This window comes from Phasianus colchicus, chromosome 4 (genome assembly GCF_987193195.1).
Source record: "Phasianus colchicus chromosome 4, bPhaCol1.hap1.1, whole genome shotgun sequence".
Classification (NCBI taxonomy): Eukaryota; Metazoa; Chordata; class Aves; order Galliformes; family Phasianidae; genus Phasianus; species Phasianus colchicus.
In genome coordinates, this window is record NC_143439.1 from 61,664,967 (window position 1) to 61,681,647 (window position 16,681).

Below are 16,681 nucleotides of genomic sequence, written 5' to 3' on the forward strand. Positions count from 1 at the left end.
TCCAAGTCTGAATGTGGTGTTATTATTGTAGTTGTCATTTAGTAAAACCACAGAGGTGAAATTATAAGTAATCAATACCTCATAAGAGGTACAACTCAAGATTTGCTCTTAAAATATCTGTTGCATTAAACCAACTCTATCATGTGGTTTACAAGTAATTACATTTTGATTATCAGTGCGGATAGATTAAAGTTGGAATTACTTGAAATTTTGTATCAGTACATTTGCTATTATCCCTTGCTTATAATTTGCATTCCTAACAGAATAGACAATGAAAACCTGCTTATTATTTGACCTCTTAGTATAATAATTTACATCTCCTTATGATCATATAGTACTAACCCTCACTTTTACATCTTCACTTTCTTAAAGGCAATAGGCATTGATATTGCTCTATTTTTATACTTTATTGATGCAAAACCAGAAGTTTCTCTGATCACTTGCACAGTTTGAAGAATATTGAGGACTCTGAAGCTCAGCTGATTTGCATGTGCACTTATCTGTGTAAATGAGTGAAATGTTAGAAGGATTTGAGGTAAATTCAAAAACTAAAACTAGAGAAAAACAATTAGAATCTTTAAGTACTAATCAAAATGCTGTCTGCACACAGCTACTGAATAGACCATATGTGGCCAATGCAAATACAGGTGTGACGTGACTGTTCATTGCTCTACCAGATTACTACATTTCTGTAGACAAAGCATTAATGTTTGAGGACAATTTCTCTGGGATTTGGTAGGTCATTTGATTATCATAGTTTGCATTATTCTTCCTAATCTCACATGGTGCAGTAACTGAAATCATGAAAAGGTAAACAGGGAGAGTGCAACTCTCCACTGGAAGGAGATGGAACAAAAGATGACTTTTCCTCCTGAGATAGCTATGCAGCAAAGAAAAAGGTCCTTAACAAATACAAAATAAACACATTAATAAAAATTACCTTATATGTTTTAATATAATACTGCTAACAAAGAAAACTGTTGCCATTGAGAAAGATTTCCTTCCTCCCTCCTTAAGTCTGTATGTCTCATTTTTATGAAACTGAACTGCAGGAATTGAGGTCCCATGTGCATGACAGAGGCACAAATAGTTCCTATTTTGTGCATTGGACATAATGATAAAAGATTAAATCTGCTCCGAGTCAGATAGGCTGCTTCTCAAGTTTTCTCAAGTTTTCTCAGACCTTGTTCAATAGGAAATGACTCAGCTTTTTGGGTTCTGTAACTGTTGAAAGGGCATTGCATTTTTCAAGTCCTTTGTCAGAATACCTTTTATTTGTTGTCACATAATTTGGCCTACCTTAGCCTCAAAGAATAATGTTCATCAATAAAAAAAAATAAACATAATAAAAAGTAGCTTAAGAATTGCTCTACTTCTCCTAAATCATAAAGTGGAATAATGAAGTTTGTCTCTCTCTGTTAAAGTACATTACGGATGACCCTACTGTCCAAGCTAATTTACTATTATTAGGTCTTTTTAAACCTGAAAAGTGCTGACGTCCTGTCATTAATACTCTTGTAAATTCTGAAGTAAACAGATTTCAAAGACACTCGACTGTTAGTGTGAAGACAAGGTCAAAGAGTTGAATGACAAGTCCTCCTGGTACAATAAGACTACCCATCAATCAGTTTTACTACCAACTTCTTAATAAAGAGAAGAGAACTGAACATGACAAAATTATATCTTGAAAAATGTGTGTGCATGATGCCCATTTTGGTATCCTTGGACTGGTTGTTAATGAACTAATGACAGCTATTATATATAGTTGGGAAATATGATCGTCTGATATTGAAGATGCTCTTCCACAGTTTAAAAGTGATCAAAAGGATCTTGTCAAAGTCTTAAAGTGAAATTCAGAAAGAGGAAAAATCTATTTTGCCAAAGTTTTCTATTTTCTTGCTCCTAGAAGAATATATATTAAAATAATTAAAATAAGTAAGACAGGGAAATTTCATCTAAGAATTATCAGGTTTTAGTAGTGGTCACTTAGAGCTGCTCATTTACTGCCTCAATATTTTTTATTTATTTATTTATTTTTGGTTATCAAATATACTTTTGTATGAGTATGCAAGCTACACTGTCAAGGCATTTGGCAAATACTAGCTCAGAAGCTTGGTCATTTTCCTCAAGCTTTCTGCTGAAGATTTCTGGAACTTTTTAGTCTGCCCTGTGGTGCAGCTTTGTTTCCTTTCCTAAATTTTTCTGTTTCATTCATTTTATAGGATCAGATGTTACAGACAGGTTAATCAGTGGTAATTTCAAAGACAGACAGTATACCAGTTTAACAGTAGAACACTGTCTAAACTTAGACAGATTCCCTTTTTTCTCTAAGTAAATGTATAGGAACAACAATATTATGACTGAGATCTGTCATTTTTAGTAGCACAGAATATTAAAAATTATACAAAATAGAAAGTGCTTATATGTGAATTGACTTCAGAAGCATTCAACAGTGAAGATATTACACACATCTGTAGAAATGTATTGTGAAGCCTTTTCATTTGGTCATCATTTCACTGGTGGTAATCAGGGTTTGTCTCAGTAAAAAGAAAATAAAAGTCTGTTTATATCTTGTCATTCAGCCTGGCTCAGTCTAGATAGAAGAGAAAAAAATCTTGGTTCTTGAAATGAAATGCTGGAAGAGATCTTCAGGAAGCATGGCGGTAGTTCTGTGGGTCTGCCTCAGATTTCCTACAAGACATTAAGCTTCTTCCTTTTTTGCTAATCCTTCTGGTTCCGGAAAGGCTATTTATTTATCTTTTGTTAGATTACTTTGTGAGCTTTTCAAGATATAGGTAGTCCTTCCTACATCTATACAGTCTTTCAAGTGAGAACCCATTTCCGCATTGGGGAATCTTAGCACAGTGGATGAGAAGTAATAAATAGTAAACAAATTAACCTAGGAAGTGATTCTTTTTATTGAAAAGAAAAAGAATTATTTTGCTGTCTCGGTGGATATATAACACTTCTGCAGAGATACGGATTTTCTCCAGTTTCATTGCATATTCTGTAACCGTACAGTTTTGATTCTGGTGTACATGTAAACCGATGTCCAACATCCTTGCTGCCCTCCTTTCTTGTCATATAATTAACTGCAAAGCTAGATGGGTGTTGTGTGCTTTTAATTAGCTCAAGATCTGCTGATACAGTTAGTGCTTGGAAAACACCATTAAGACTGGAAGTGGTCATGTGAAGAGACTAATTACAGGAATTAAAATGCCCCTCAGGCATATTTCCTGATGTAAATAACTGTGAAAAGTAATTGCCTCTTACAGTTTTCGTAAACATTTGGGGCAGCTGTAAAGATTTTGTAGGGATATTTTGGAAATTATTGTAGAGTTTGATTGTGAAAGGTGTCTCTTGTTTTAACTAAGTGATATCTGTTGAAGTTTTTCTTAGTAATAACTTCATATGGCCAGTTTACTTTAGTAGTATTTAAGAAGAATACACGTCAACAGATAGAACTACAAAATTTTCCTGTACATAGCGCTCATAACATTTCCTTCTTCCCCAAAAGAGTAAAGTGCTGTGGTCCAGAGGAAGTTCTCACATAAGAATCTTTCTTATTTCCTGTAGAGTTTTGGTAGCAATCACTACAGGTGATTGTGTGACTTTACAAAGATATCAGAGCTGGGACCAGAATTTTTTTTATTTCTTTCTGATCAGTGTTACTTCAGTGAAAATCCAAGACTTACAGGATGTGTTGTTTAACTTACACTGCAGCATCAAATGTTTCTTACAAAAGAGAATACTGATTTGTTCAACATTTGTTCTTCTCTGTCTCTAGCAATCCTTGATCTCCAGAGAGGATCCTATGGTAGTAAAAACCAAATCACTGTTGTCGACATCAGGGGCACAACTAAATTTTAACTTGGAGGATCCATTCTTGCCTTCTCAAGTGCTTTGCCCCGCAATAGGAGAACTGAGGAGAAAACAACCTGGGTCCTCTTTGGTTTCTTTGCCTCCAGGTCTGTGTAGTCACAGTTGGTATATTCTTACAGCTTCCCTAGCAGTCTTATTGGTGCCCATAAGAAAGAGCAACAGGGGTTAAAAAAATTAAGGAACAGAAAAAGCTCAGCTGTGTCTCTACCACTTCCCAGATCCAAGGGTTGACAGACAGCACAGCAGATCAAGTCAACAGATGGGTGCCCCATCCACTGGAGTGGAGTGTCCTCAACTACTGTCACCTGCCCTTCTTCCTGCAGCTGTTTAGTTGTCAGACATAGCCAGTTCAATATGTTGATGTCTAGTCCCACATTTGCTTTCAGGGTACTGAATGTATTCTGTACTCACAGACCTGTAGAAGCAGGGGCTGTTCTCCATATGCCAGCACTCATTTAGCTTCCAGCCTTCATCTTCATGATGGGATTCAGGCTCTTGTAGCTGAAGTGTCTGAAGATCCCAATGATCTCTTTCTCTGCTGACCTCTATCTAGAGCTGTTAGTGGTCCAGAACCTTTAATTTACTTGGTCACTCAGAGCATCTACCAGCACAGAACTCCTGGAGTCAAGTAGGCCTCCAACCTCCATGGGAGACCCTGAACACCTGCAGGGCTGTTTCATCTAAGCTTGAAAAGTAGCTGCTAGGGAAAGCAGGACAACATGTAACAATCTTCACTCATTCAAAAAGAACTCCTTTTTAGATGTAGGGTCACTTTTTTCCCTTCCTGATCTGCCTGATTGCTTGACAAGAATGTGATTGAAGTTTTCAGCTCCTTGAGTGCTCTTTGTGTTGTTTTAAATGTAAAGAGTTAATCTTATTCTGTGGGGGTTGTTTTCACTTTCATGTGAAATTACATGGCAACAATTTATCGTGGACTGAGCTTCAGTTAGCAGTTAGTCATCATCGAGTGAACAAATGTATTAGCACGTCACCCTGACATATATCACCCACTCTGTTAAAACACAATGTCAGCTGTAAATGTACTCTTACTGCCACTGCCTTTTCACAAAACAGATCCAGAATGGCGTGTCTGCAGAATGCTACTTCTGCCAAGGATCATCTTTCTGATTTATTTTTAGAACATTGATGACCATAGTGTGGAAGCATCACAGGTACACATGAAAGTGTTAATGGCCATAAAATCACCTGCTTCCTGGACTTGTTGCTATGGAGTGCAATCTCAGTTTGGAAACTCTTGTGTAAATGCATGTATTTGTCTTTGCATTCTGTTTCCTAGCAAACTGTGATACAGTGCTACATTTGCTGTGGCTGCCCCTTGTTTATATGTCCACATAGTTTATGGGAACACTTCACCTGCTGCTACTATTGGTGTCTCAGAGTCCTGCAGACAAGGATGGTTTTGCAGTCTAATTTTAAGAGCCATGATGGTGGCACTGTTTGTCTCTTTTCTGGATCTATTTTGGATTTATGTCTGGCCATGGGTTTGGAAGAGCTGCTATAAAAGCAGAAACATCTGCTGGGGTTTTATTGCTGCTTGCTTGCCAAGTCCGACAGCAGGCCAAGCTTCAGCTGATGGGCCAAGCCCTCCCCAGGTGTAACTGCAGCCACAGGAGAGGGACTGGAATTGTCAGAGGCTATTAGGAGATTATGGCTGAGGTCATCAGCAAGTAGCAGAAACATATCCTGCTGAAGTGGTGGTTGCAGCTTCACAAAGTGTGCTCCACTGTTGGTAACTGTATGTGGAACCGCTGTGTTTGCAAAGCAGCAGGTCAGGTAGCAGACACACTGCTTTTAATGGCTGTTTGGAAAATGTGAGCTTGTTTAACTGTGTGGAAATTTTCATGACTTCAGATGCCTCAAAGCAACCTTGATGGTAGATCCACGTGAGTGAGGCAGTGAACTCCTGTGGTACGGTGAGGATTCAAAGTGATGCCTTAAAATTCCTTGTACAGGTTTTGTTCCCAGGGTAATTGTTGTAACTTAGAACAGTTACTCTTTTAACTGAGGTTACTCTTTTAACTGGAGGTTACTCTTTTAACTGGAGGTGCAGAAGCTGATGTTTTAGACTAACTTGAGCTCCCCTTGAGCATTGCCCAGCCTCAATCTGTGATATACAAGCAGTTTTGGAGAAACATGCCAGAAAAACCCACAAGAAATGATTGTGTGGGACTTGCTAGGTCCTTAATACACTCAGCGCAAGGCTTAACATTCTACAGTGTCTGTTTATCTGTATTTATTTACTATTTGGGAGTATTTTCCTTCTTTACAAATGTGCACAGATATTCCCACAGTTCTTCCAGGCATTTAGCTTCAGTGGCAGAGAAACACAGTCCAATCATTGACAAAAGATGGATGCATTTACCTTTCTACAGCGTTACAGTCTGGCCCTGTAATTCACTCCCTACCTCCTCTCACCAAGAGCCATCATAAAGCTGAGGTCAGCACTTCAGGAAGAAAAGTAAAAAAATTGAGTCAAAGAAGAGTTCCACTTACTGGAGTTTCAGTAACTGATTACTACAATTGGTAATGCCTATTGATAGAGGAATACACCATAATGTGTGATGATGTGCACATAAAATTTATTAAAGTATTATCAGTTATTTTTTAAATTCCCAAGTGTTCTTGTTGCAGTAAGAAATCTTGCTGTTCTGATCAGAAAGCACAAGGCCAAATTCTCTTTTCTCATATATCCCAACATCCTTATTGCCTTCCAAGGACTTGCCTTGCTTGACTGTTTCTGGGAGAATAAAGTTGTTTCAAAAATATTTTAGCTGCGTGTAGTGGTTTAAATAAAAGTCCTGGGCTGTAGGAAATACCTAGCGTTTTTCCATGGTGGAGAATTTTAATGTTCCATGCAAGCCTCACAAGAAAATATTTTTAAACCAACCTGTTTCCTCAAAGAACGTGAGAGTATATCAAATGAGAAATTTTCCTTTGTAATTACTTTATTTCCAATCACAACTCTTCCAAAAAAAGAGTCATACTGGAAGTGATACAAAGATGTTTCTGCTTCTGGCAATCTTCTTAGTAAATGTAACTTTTGAGAATTACATTTTAGCATATTTTTGTCTTCCTCAATGTGTCTTGGCTTCCTTGTCCCAATGATACTGTGTTATATGGTTGAGTGTATTCGTTGCAAAGAGCTGTGTATGTTGAGTGTGGCTTCACAGTGTACCTTCTCATATGTGCCATCAGTGTTTTCTGTGCTTTTGGAATTGAATTAATACAGCAAGGCACTAGTTTCAAAATAGATGTCCCACCTAAACTAACCATTTCCGTGAGAAAAATCGGTGATTGCAGCTAATGGAAACTAATGCAGTGTTGTGGAAGCCTGTAAAATATGAAGCCTAATTACTGGAGCTGTGCAGCAAAGTAATGAGGAGCTTAAAAATGTAACTGATAAGCAGCTCGATAATAGGGTAATGAGCAGGATGTTTGTGATATATTGAAGGACTAATGAAGGACTGCAAAAGATAACTGTGGTGGTGTACATCAAGGCAGTGCAGAGCAGGAATGTTTAAATACAGCCCTGGGAGATCCATAGCATATGTTGAAGACACAGCACTGCTATCTGTAGGAGTTTCAAAACATGCACATACGCTGTACAGAATAAGTAGTTTGGCTGTAAGTAATAACCAAATAAAAATGCATGATAAATCCACAACAGAGCAAGAGAAAGCATGATATGTAGGGAAAGAAGAATTGTAACTTAAATTTCTGTGCCACATTTCTGTGTCAAATATCACCCTCATTGCAAGACACCTTCCACGTTCCCTTAAAGATACCATCAATTTTCTGTACTGTGATAAGATTTTGCCTGGGTCACTCTGAGACAGAGTGAGATTGTGGAGGCTGAGATTGGAAATAACTTTCTGCAAAGGCAATTGCAACATCAGGACAGAACGCCGCAGCCTGGTATGCCAGTATGAGTCAGTCAGACCAGGTCCTGTGTAGCACTGAGGAGCAGATTGTCAGTCCTATGTAGCATCGTTTAGCTTTTGTCTTTTATTTTTAAGCACACTGCAAAACAAGGCAGTATCTTGTTCCTTCCTTGTTTTGAAGTTAGTAACCATAGTTTTGAAGGGAAGACCTGTCTTGCTGAAGTAACTAGCAGCCTAATTCTTTTTTTTTTTTTTTCTGGCTGGTAGGAGTGGTTTTCCCTCTCAGGTCAGATGATTGAGTCAGGTACATTCTCGACATTCAGTGGAATCCAGTTCTAGACATTGTACAGTTTGATTTTCCTTGAGTTCTAACTGGGCAAATATCCAGGTTTTGCTTTTGTTTGTTTGTTTGTTTGTTTTCTTTGGAGTTTTTGGAGATAGTATTTTACAGTTGGATGTGAATGTATATTTATGAGTTGCTGAAAAGTTACTGTAAATAGCTGCTTGTTTTTCATTTTGCTTGCATTTAATGACTGACACTAAAGGACTCTTCATGGGTATGTAGTGTGGAACCAACTTCCATAAGTGTATAAACACAGGGTTGTACTGTCTTCTGTACTTCTCAGAGTAATACACAACAATAGCAGTTAACTTCAGCCAGAAAGGATGTTGACATAAACAGTTCTTAAAAATCTGGCTAACATTATGAGTAATGGATTGGTAAATAAAGCCAGGATAAATTCTTTTTCATACTGCAAAAAGGAAAAAAAAAAAAAAGAAAAAGTAGACACTGTATCACCTAAATTTGAAGTAGTAAACAGTTTATCTGTTAGCTCTTGTCTGCACCATTGACTGTATAATGTAAAACCGGATTAAATCAAATAAGCATTTCTATATTTTTTCTATTTTTGAGAGGCAAAAATGCACATAACTTCAAAAAGGCTCAACTTTTATGGAAAGCAGAGGAAGGTACTTCAGTAGATCCAGCAGCTGATGAGTAACCTGTTAATTGGATTGCTAGAAGTCACACTCTTGTATAGCTGTTGAAGAAACTTTGATCTGCATGAATTCCTGAGTATTATGATGATTTAGGTATTGGAACTCAACCATTATAATGTGTTTCTACTGTGAAGTAAGGCTTGGGGATTTATGGGGAGAGAATGGTGGCAGTATTCAAAAAGATTTTATGAGGCTAACCAATGACTTTGCAATTTCCACACTGTGTATGTGAGAGTCCTTGAAGTCTCCTGTGTTGTTCAGTTAATGAAGATGTATGCATGTACCACTTTAATGATATTCTTGTGATTACTTCCCTTTCAGGAGGGTTTTTTGTGGTGTTTGTTGTTGGAATGTCTGATATATGGGTGCCCAAGCAATCGGCTGAACTGAGCGAAGAGGAATTTTCTTGGGCCACATATACATAGGTTGCTCTGAATGTAATGCCTCCTATTTATTTCCGTGGAAACTACAAGAGATATAAAGAGGACAGTAACTCTATGTGATAGAGAAAACTCTCAGCTACTGAACACTACTTTTCAACAACTTTTCAGCAGTCACTACCATTAGCTGTGCATTTTCACCAGCAATGAACAAGAGCATCTGTGCCCCATCCTTTCATAAAAATCTGTACCAGTGGAGGTACCCATGGTTGCTGTTACCTCTGCTGAAATACACCACCTCACTGTGCTCACATTCACTGTTTGTTTTCCATAAACATTCAGAAAGTGTTGATGAATGTAAGTGGGTGCAATTATTTCCACATGGAAGAATTCAGTGACACATCTTTGCTTCATACACACTTTCAAGTCAGATGCTATTCAGTCAACTCGCATTGCAAGCTGTGCCAGGCTGCATGTGGCCCATAGACTGTGAGTTGGACATGCTTAGTCTAATGTATCTGTTTTAGAAGCTCCACTCCTTTACTATCCTATAAGAAGCCTATGTATTTTCCTTACAGATGTTTGAAGTATAGGTGGTAGTATTGTCTCCATTTTTTTAAGTGGAGGACCTGAAATCTTGGACATATTACAGCTTGTACAGTAGCAGAACTTGTATCACTGAGGATAAGGAAAATGCTGAGGTTCTCAGTGTCTTCTTTACATCTGTCTTTAAAAGCCAGACCAGTTATCCTCAGGGTACTCTACCCTATGATGTGGAAGTCTGGGATGGGGAGCATAGTAAATCCCCCACATTTCATGTGGAAACAGTTAGAGACCTACTACTCTGCCTGAACTGTCAGAAGTTAATGGGGCCAGATGGGATCCACCTGAGGGTGCTGGCAGAGGTGATTGCCAAGCTACTTTCCACTACCTATTCAGCATTTCTGATCAACTGGAGTGATCCCAGGGGATTAGAAACTTGCCAGTGTGAATCCCATCTACAAGAAGGATAATAAGGATGATCTGGGGAACTGCTTGCCTGTCAGCCTGACATTGGTGCCAGGAAAGGTTATGGGTCAGATAATCTTGCATGAGATTGCAGAACATGTGCAAGACAACCAGAGGATTAGACCAGGCCAGCGTGGGTTCGAAAATGGCAAGTCTCCTTCTATGAGTGAGTGATCAGCCTGATAGATGAGGAAAAGGCCAGCATGGTCTACCTACACTTCAGCAAAGCCTTTGACACTGTCTTTTACAGTATTCTGGAGAAGCTGGCAGCCTGTGGCTTGAACAGATACACTCTTTGCTGGGTAGGGAATAGACTGAGGGGCTGGTCTAGAAAGTGGTGGTAAATGGCACATCCAGAGAAGGGCAGCAAAGCTGGTGAGGGATCTGGAGCACAAGTCTTAGAAGAAGGGGCTGAGGGAACTGGAATTTTTTAGTCAGGAGAAGAGGAGGATCCGGAATTACCTTATCGCTCCTTACAACTCCCCAAAAGGGGGCTGTAGCAAGGTGGAGGTCAGCCTCTTCTCCTGCGTAACTAGCAACAAGACTAGAAGGAATGGCCTCATGCTGTGCCAGAGGAAGTTCAAATTGGATATTAGGAAGAATTTATTCTCCAAAAGAGCAGTTGGTACTGGAATGGCCTGCCCAGGGAGGTGGTTGTGTCAGTGTCCCTGGAGGTATTCAAGAAAAGCTTAGATAATATACTAAGGAATGTGGTTTATTGGAGAAATATTGGGGGTTTGTAGATAACTGGACTAGATGATATAGGAGGTCTTTTCCAACCTTGATGATTCTGTGGTATAGTTCATTTGGTTGTAGAATTAATCTTCAAGGAGAAAAGATAAAGGTAATCTGATTAAAATATTTGCTAAGGAAGAAAGAAGTGTTTTCAGTTGACAGTTTCTTTGGGATTAAAATTTTACTTGGGATTTTGCCATTTTGACCTTTCAGATATTTTTCCTTAGCATCTTAACATCTACATTTTAATGTTTGCTATATCTATTTTACTATATACTTGTAAATAACTTTTGGAAAGACAACTAACATAAATACTGTAGGTATGAGTTGTCAGTGGAAGGCTGTATAATGATAGTGAATTTTGGACAGGCAAACATTTGATTCACGTCTGTTTTGGTATCTGCTGCATATCTTCTCCCTCAGCGTTTGAAAGATGTACAGACTCAGAGTTAAGGTACAGCTTTGAGCTGTACAAGGCATAGATTTATTTTAGCTCAGTTAAAACAATTACATTTTAGCAGTTCCCCAGAGTTCAGGGGGTTTTGAGATTTCTTGTTTTTCATCAGGGTAAATTTTTGTGCCATTTGGAAGGTTTCCCAACTATATTTGAGCTCATTGTATTAAAACAAGATAAAAAGACACGATTCTGTCAGTGCTGTAATATTGTTTTATTTTAGTGATTGCTATTTCAACACAGTGTTCGCAGAGTGACAAGTGATTTTTCCTTGAACACAAAGATGAATAATGACACATACTTCAGCAGATGCATACACTTCCAAAGGATCTATTACCTCGTGGGAAAGCCTGTCAGAAACAGGTTGTATGAGGTCTCTCAGTTTGGTCAGCCCAAGCTGGGGAGGCTGAGAGACCTCATGGCAGCTGCAGCTCTTCAAGGGGAGCAGAGGGGCAGCGCTGATCTCTGCTCTCTGGTTACAGTGAGAGGACCAGAGGGAATGGCACAGAGCTGTGTCAGGGGAGGGGCAGGTGGGGGTTAGGGAAAGGATCTGCACCAGAGGGCGGTGGGCATGGCCCCAAGCTGCTGGTGCTCAGGGAGTGCTTGGGCAATGCTCTCACATTCTGGCTTTTGGTTTTGGGTGATGCTGTGTGGAATTGGAAGTTGGACTAATAGGACAAGGGAAAATGGCTTTAACCTGAAAGAGGGGAGATTTAGGTTAGGTATTAGGAAGACAATTTTTAATTTTAGGATGCTGAGGTGCTGGAACATACTTCCCCAAGAGGTTGTGGATGCCTCATCTCTGGAGGTATTCAGGGCCAGGCTGGATGGAGCTCTGGGCAGCCTGCTCTAGTGGGGGCAACCCTCCCCGTGGCAGGGGATTGGAATTGGATGGGGTTTAAGGTTTCCTCCTTAAGCCATTCGGTGATTCTGTGACTCGGGGATCCTTATGTGTCCCTTCCAACTCAGGATACTCTAGGATTCTGTTATCCACATATTCTGTAGCAATTATTGCATGCTTGAATAATTGTCAGTTTGAGATAACAAGTGGGTAGCTTTCTGTATCCACTGAAATGTCTCACAGAAAAAATGGTCAATGCATTCACAGCCCTCTGAGTTGTGGGTCAGGCACATGGTTAAGAAATTGCTTCTTTCAAGCACTCCCTGAGCACCAGCAGCTTGGGGCCATGCCCACCACCCTCTGGTGCAGATCCTTTCCCTCTCACTTCTTGCTTGGGTTTATAAAATTCTGCAATTGTGCTCCCACTGCAAATAAACTGCACTATGGAAGGATTTTTCTAAAGTCTCCTTTTACTCCTTATATCGTAAATGTATCCTCTTATCATTTTACCTTGAAGTATTTTTTCATGAATTTCTAGAGAAGAAAGAAAATACTTTTTCCTGATAAGTACAAAAGGTTTATGTGTTTTTTTTTTTCCCCTTTCTTTTTCTTTTTCTTTCTTTTTTTTTTTTTCCTTCTTAACACTTTTGACATAGTACAATCGTGGGTTTTTTGCACACAGAAAAATAAAAACCAAAAAACTTATCTTCTAATTTGGTACAAAATACATTTTGTACTGCTACTTAATATATTCCCAAAGCAGGCATGCACTGCAATCCCAGAATTCATCCTCCCCAACCCTGCAGCTGAGTTATTACAGAGACTTCTGTTAGTAAAATGTTAATTCTTTATATATGCAGAGTTGGGGAACAGGGAACACATAGCTCAAGTAAAAAAGTTGTGGTCTGGAAAGCCAACTAATCTTTTGGATGGTTCTTCCCTTGAGCAATGTCCTTGAGCTACATCCTCTTGTACGTAGATTTCTTAAGGAGTAGCTGATATTCTTGGGCTACCTCAAAGGTCTATGAGTATGAATAAATTTTTCTATAGATCCATTGATACTCTGCTATCAGCATGGTGCATCTTTGTGGATATGCATTATCCTATTGTGTCAGACTGAAATTAGATTTCTCTTTTTTCCTGATTTTTTTTTTTCCCCTTGAGTTAGCTCGTTTGTATGGAAGAAATTAATAACTTTCACTATAGTTTTTCTACCTTTCTCTAAAAATACCTTTGTTAACTGAGCATACTTTTTTATATAACTTTATTCTTTGTAATACTTTTTATAAGTACTAAGAATTAGAATAGGAAGTTTTAAACTAGAACTTTTTATCCTTTTTGGGCTTCCTCCCTCTACTCTTTTCGTATCTTGATGCAGTTGCCATCCCCATCACTCCTGTGGTGTCACTCTCCAGTGATCTCCCATTGTATTAATCCTGGAATTACCTCTTCAAGGTAAATTAGATCATCTTTAAGGATCAGAGAATGATTTCAGGATTTTATTACTGGGCAAGCCACTGACCTGATATTATTTCCTCAAAGAGAATATCTGGGGCTCAGTTTCCAGCATGCATACTTGTTCTGCATGATTTCAGTACATCTGGCTGAAGTCAGTATTTTACTCTTTCCTTCAATTTCTTTTCTGTCAAACACCTCTGGCAAATCAGATTTAGCACTGTCCACCCTATTCCCCTTAGAACTTTAATTAGCTTATTGCTAAATACCCTGTGCAGTGCAATTGTATGTATTTGATTTCTACATCATTATTGGTCTGAACCGAAGTACTCTGATTACATTACTTTTTGTAATGCACTGTTATGTATCTGCAAACAAAACTATATTATAGAACTAATCTGTTCAGTTGTGACTATAAAATATACTTTTGGCTTCAGGCTGTGAGTATGATCTGTGTTTCACAGTCATTTTTTACCCATACACAGGGCAGGTGAATAAGGTAAATACACATGATTATTTACTTTTGTGCCTTTGAGCATAATCTAGACATACTGTAACATTTTGCATGTGGTAGGGAAGTTGGAATTTGATGGTCCATGAGGTCCCTTGCAACCCAAGCCATTCTCTGATTCTGTAATTTTGTGCCTCATGTTTTTGATGATGACAAAAACTACTCCAAGACCACAGAAGTTCCTGCAACATGGGGATAATTGGATGAGTGATAGCAAAGTAGCCATCTCTACGTTCATACCACATCCTCTGGATTAAGTGACCTTCTTGGTGGGATGGGGACATGGGCAGATGGAGGCCAGGTGCCCTCCTGCAGGCAAGCGGGGACTGTTCTGCTTTGTGTAGCTTGAAGGAGATCTGCTCTATGCCACCTGTCAAGGACATAGTGAGCTAAGGATTCCTTGTCTCACTTTTCCCTCTTGCTTTACTCAGTCATGTCCATATGAACATCAGCAATAACTCACCTGGGCAAGGAGTATGCAAGAAAGAGCCCAGTAAGGAACAATAAAAAGTGTGTATTCAAGAGATACCTGACAGGGCATCTTCAGTCCTGTTTAAAAAGAGATGGTTATTCCAGAGAGGAGAATGTAATGGCATGGAAGTTCACCCACCAACCATCTGTCTTAGGGAAAACTTCTTGGTGGAGAAAGGGACAAATGCCTTAGATGAGTCCCCTTCCAAATAAGAAGGGAAAAATTGTAAATATGGAGACACCATATGGTGTAATTTGATGCTATGCAGAACAAATGAGGCTTCATCCAAAGTGATTTAATTTTGGATGTGACTTGCTTTGAGTTTTGCTTATTAACATTTTGCTAAACTAACGTTTTACTTGATCATTGATTTTATACTTGGCACTGCAGATGCAGGAACCTAAACCAAATGTCATTTCTTGCTGTCAGGTTTTCAGGAGTACCATACAGTTTCTGCTCAAATTTGTAATATTCATAGCTTAGTTTGTAAGAAATACTGATGGTCAAGTACCTGCTTTGATTTTATTTATTCAGAACTATACTGATCCTCTGAAAAAGAACTTCAGGAGTAGATACTTTTGTCAATACCAAAGCCTCCCAGATCTTAGGCCAAATTATTCTTTACACAAAACCAGGTTCTGAAATGAGCTATTCTTTTTTTTCTGCAAAGTTGAGCAGGTTCTGTTAGTATTCACATACAAGCCTTTGCTCTGCTTAGCAATTTTTTCAAAACTTGTGGGTGGGTGGTGATGGAGAGTTGTATGTTTTGCACTTCTGAGACTGCTCTGGATAGTGACAGGATGAAAACTAGCACTGCATAGGCCTGTGACATAAAGACAGAGCTAGTGATATCTTTTCAGATCTGGAAAAATATTCCCATACTGGCAGGTTTCTCTTAATAGCTAATGAGCAAAGAAGAGAACAAAAGAGTAGCAGAGGAGTAATGAAGAAGGATAGTTATACAAAGTGATCTTTTACTTGTTTATTTACTTATTTTCCTCAGAGCATTTCTGTGTTGAAGAAAGTGCTTATAGATGTTTGATTTCTTACAGGTCCTCAGATTTTGGGACGTTATACACAAAGTTGAATCTACAGCCTGGGATTGCCACTGTTATTGACAATTTCTACATTTGTCCCACCAACAAAAAAAAGGTATGTGGCAAAAAATGGTGTTTTGTACTGCAGAGGAAACTGTGACTATGTATGTGAAATGTTTTATCAGCTTTAAAATATAGGGGAATGGTTTTCACCAAGTAGCTGGTTACCTTAGGTTTATCTGTGATGTATTGAAGTGGAATATTTCCCCTTCTGAATAATACAGAAGGGGAAAAATGGCATGAAAACTTTTGTGGCTACTAACTCCTGGGTATGGGTTTTCCATAGAATTTTCCACAGAAAGGAAAAGCAAATCCTGTAGATTGTCAAACATCCACACAAATTCTGGGTCAAGCATAAAACCTCTTCATTCTTTTTATATGATTTCAAAGTCCTTTTGGATGTTCCTGAGTATTATGTATAGGAATGGGACAGTCTGTCATCTAAAATGATGTTTATCCTGTTTAAAACCTTAATTAAAAAATAACAAACACCTCTCCTTCAAACTGTTTCTTAAAAAATGTTCCCACATCATTACTGAACCAAGAACCTTTTCATGGCTCTTTAAAAGATTAAGTGGACTTTATAAGTGGGAATGAAATCGACCCATTGAGTATATTTTCAATGGATGCTATATTAGGAGCAACAAAAAGAGTGATTATGAGGAAAAAAACAGTAACAACAACCCTTCTATGTCTGCAAAATTTAAACTGCAAGAATAGTGAAATACATTGTGAATAACACAAACGCAGTGGTTCTTTTGTGAAGTAAGAATTTTCTCTTGATAGGGGCCTTTTAACTACAGTGTAATACAGAAGAATTGATTTCATGCAGAGGCCACTGATTGGAAGGACAGTCTTAGTTGTGATTATCTGTCTATTCTGCTTAATGAAAAATCAGTGGAATTTGGTGAGGCTGCCTGGATTCTTAAGTACATATTTCATTTC

At 38.6% G+C, this 16,681-nt stretch overlaps 1 protein-coding gene across 9 annotated transcripts in view; it reads left to right on the forward strand.

Annotated features, from left to right (window-relative positions):
• The window catches only part of SORCS2 (sortilin related VPS10 domain containing receptor 2), a 564,376-nt gene that overhangs the window by 334,033 nt on the left and 213,662 nt on the right, over positions 1-16,681 (forward strand). For all 9 annotated transcript variants that reach the window (XM_090139694.1, XM_090139696.1, XM_090139695.1 and 6 more), the window contains one exon: positions 15,692-15,791. In XM_090139694.1, the coding sequence (XP_089995820.1) occupies positions 15,692-15,791 (100 nt within the window). The remainder of the gene's footprint in view (positions 1-15,691; positions 15,792-16,681) is intronic.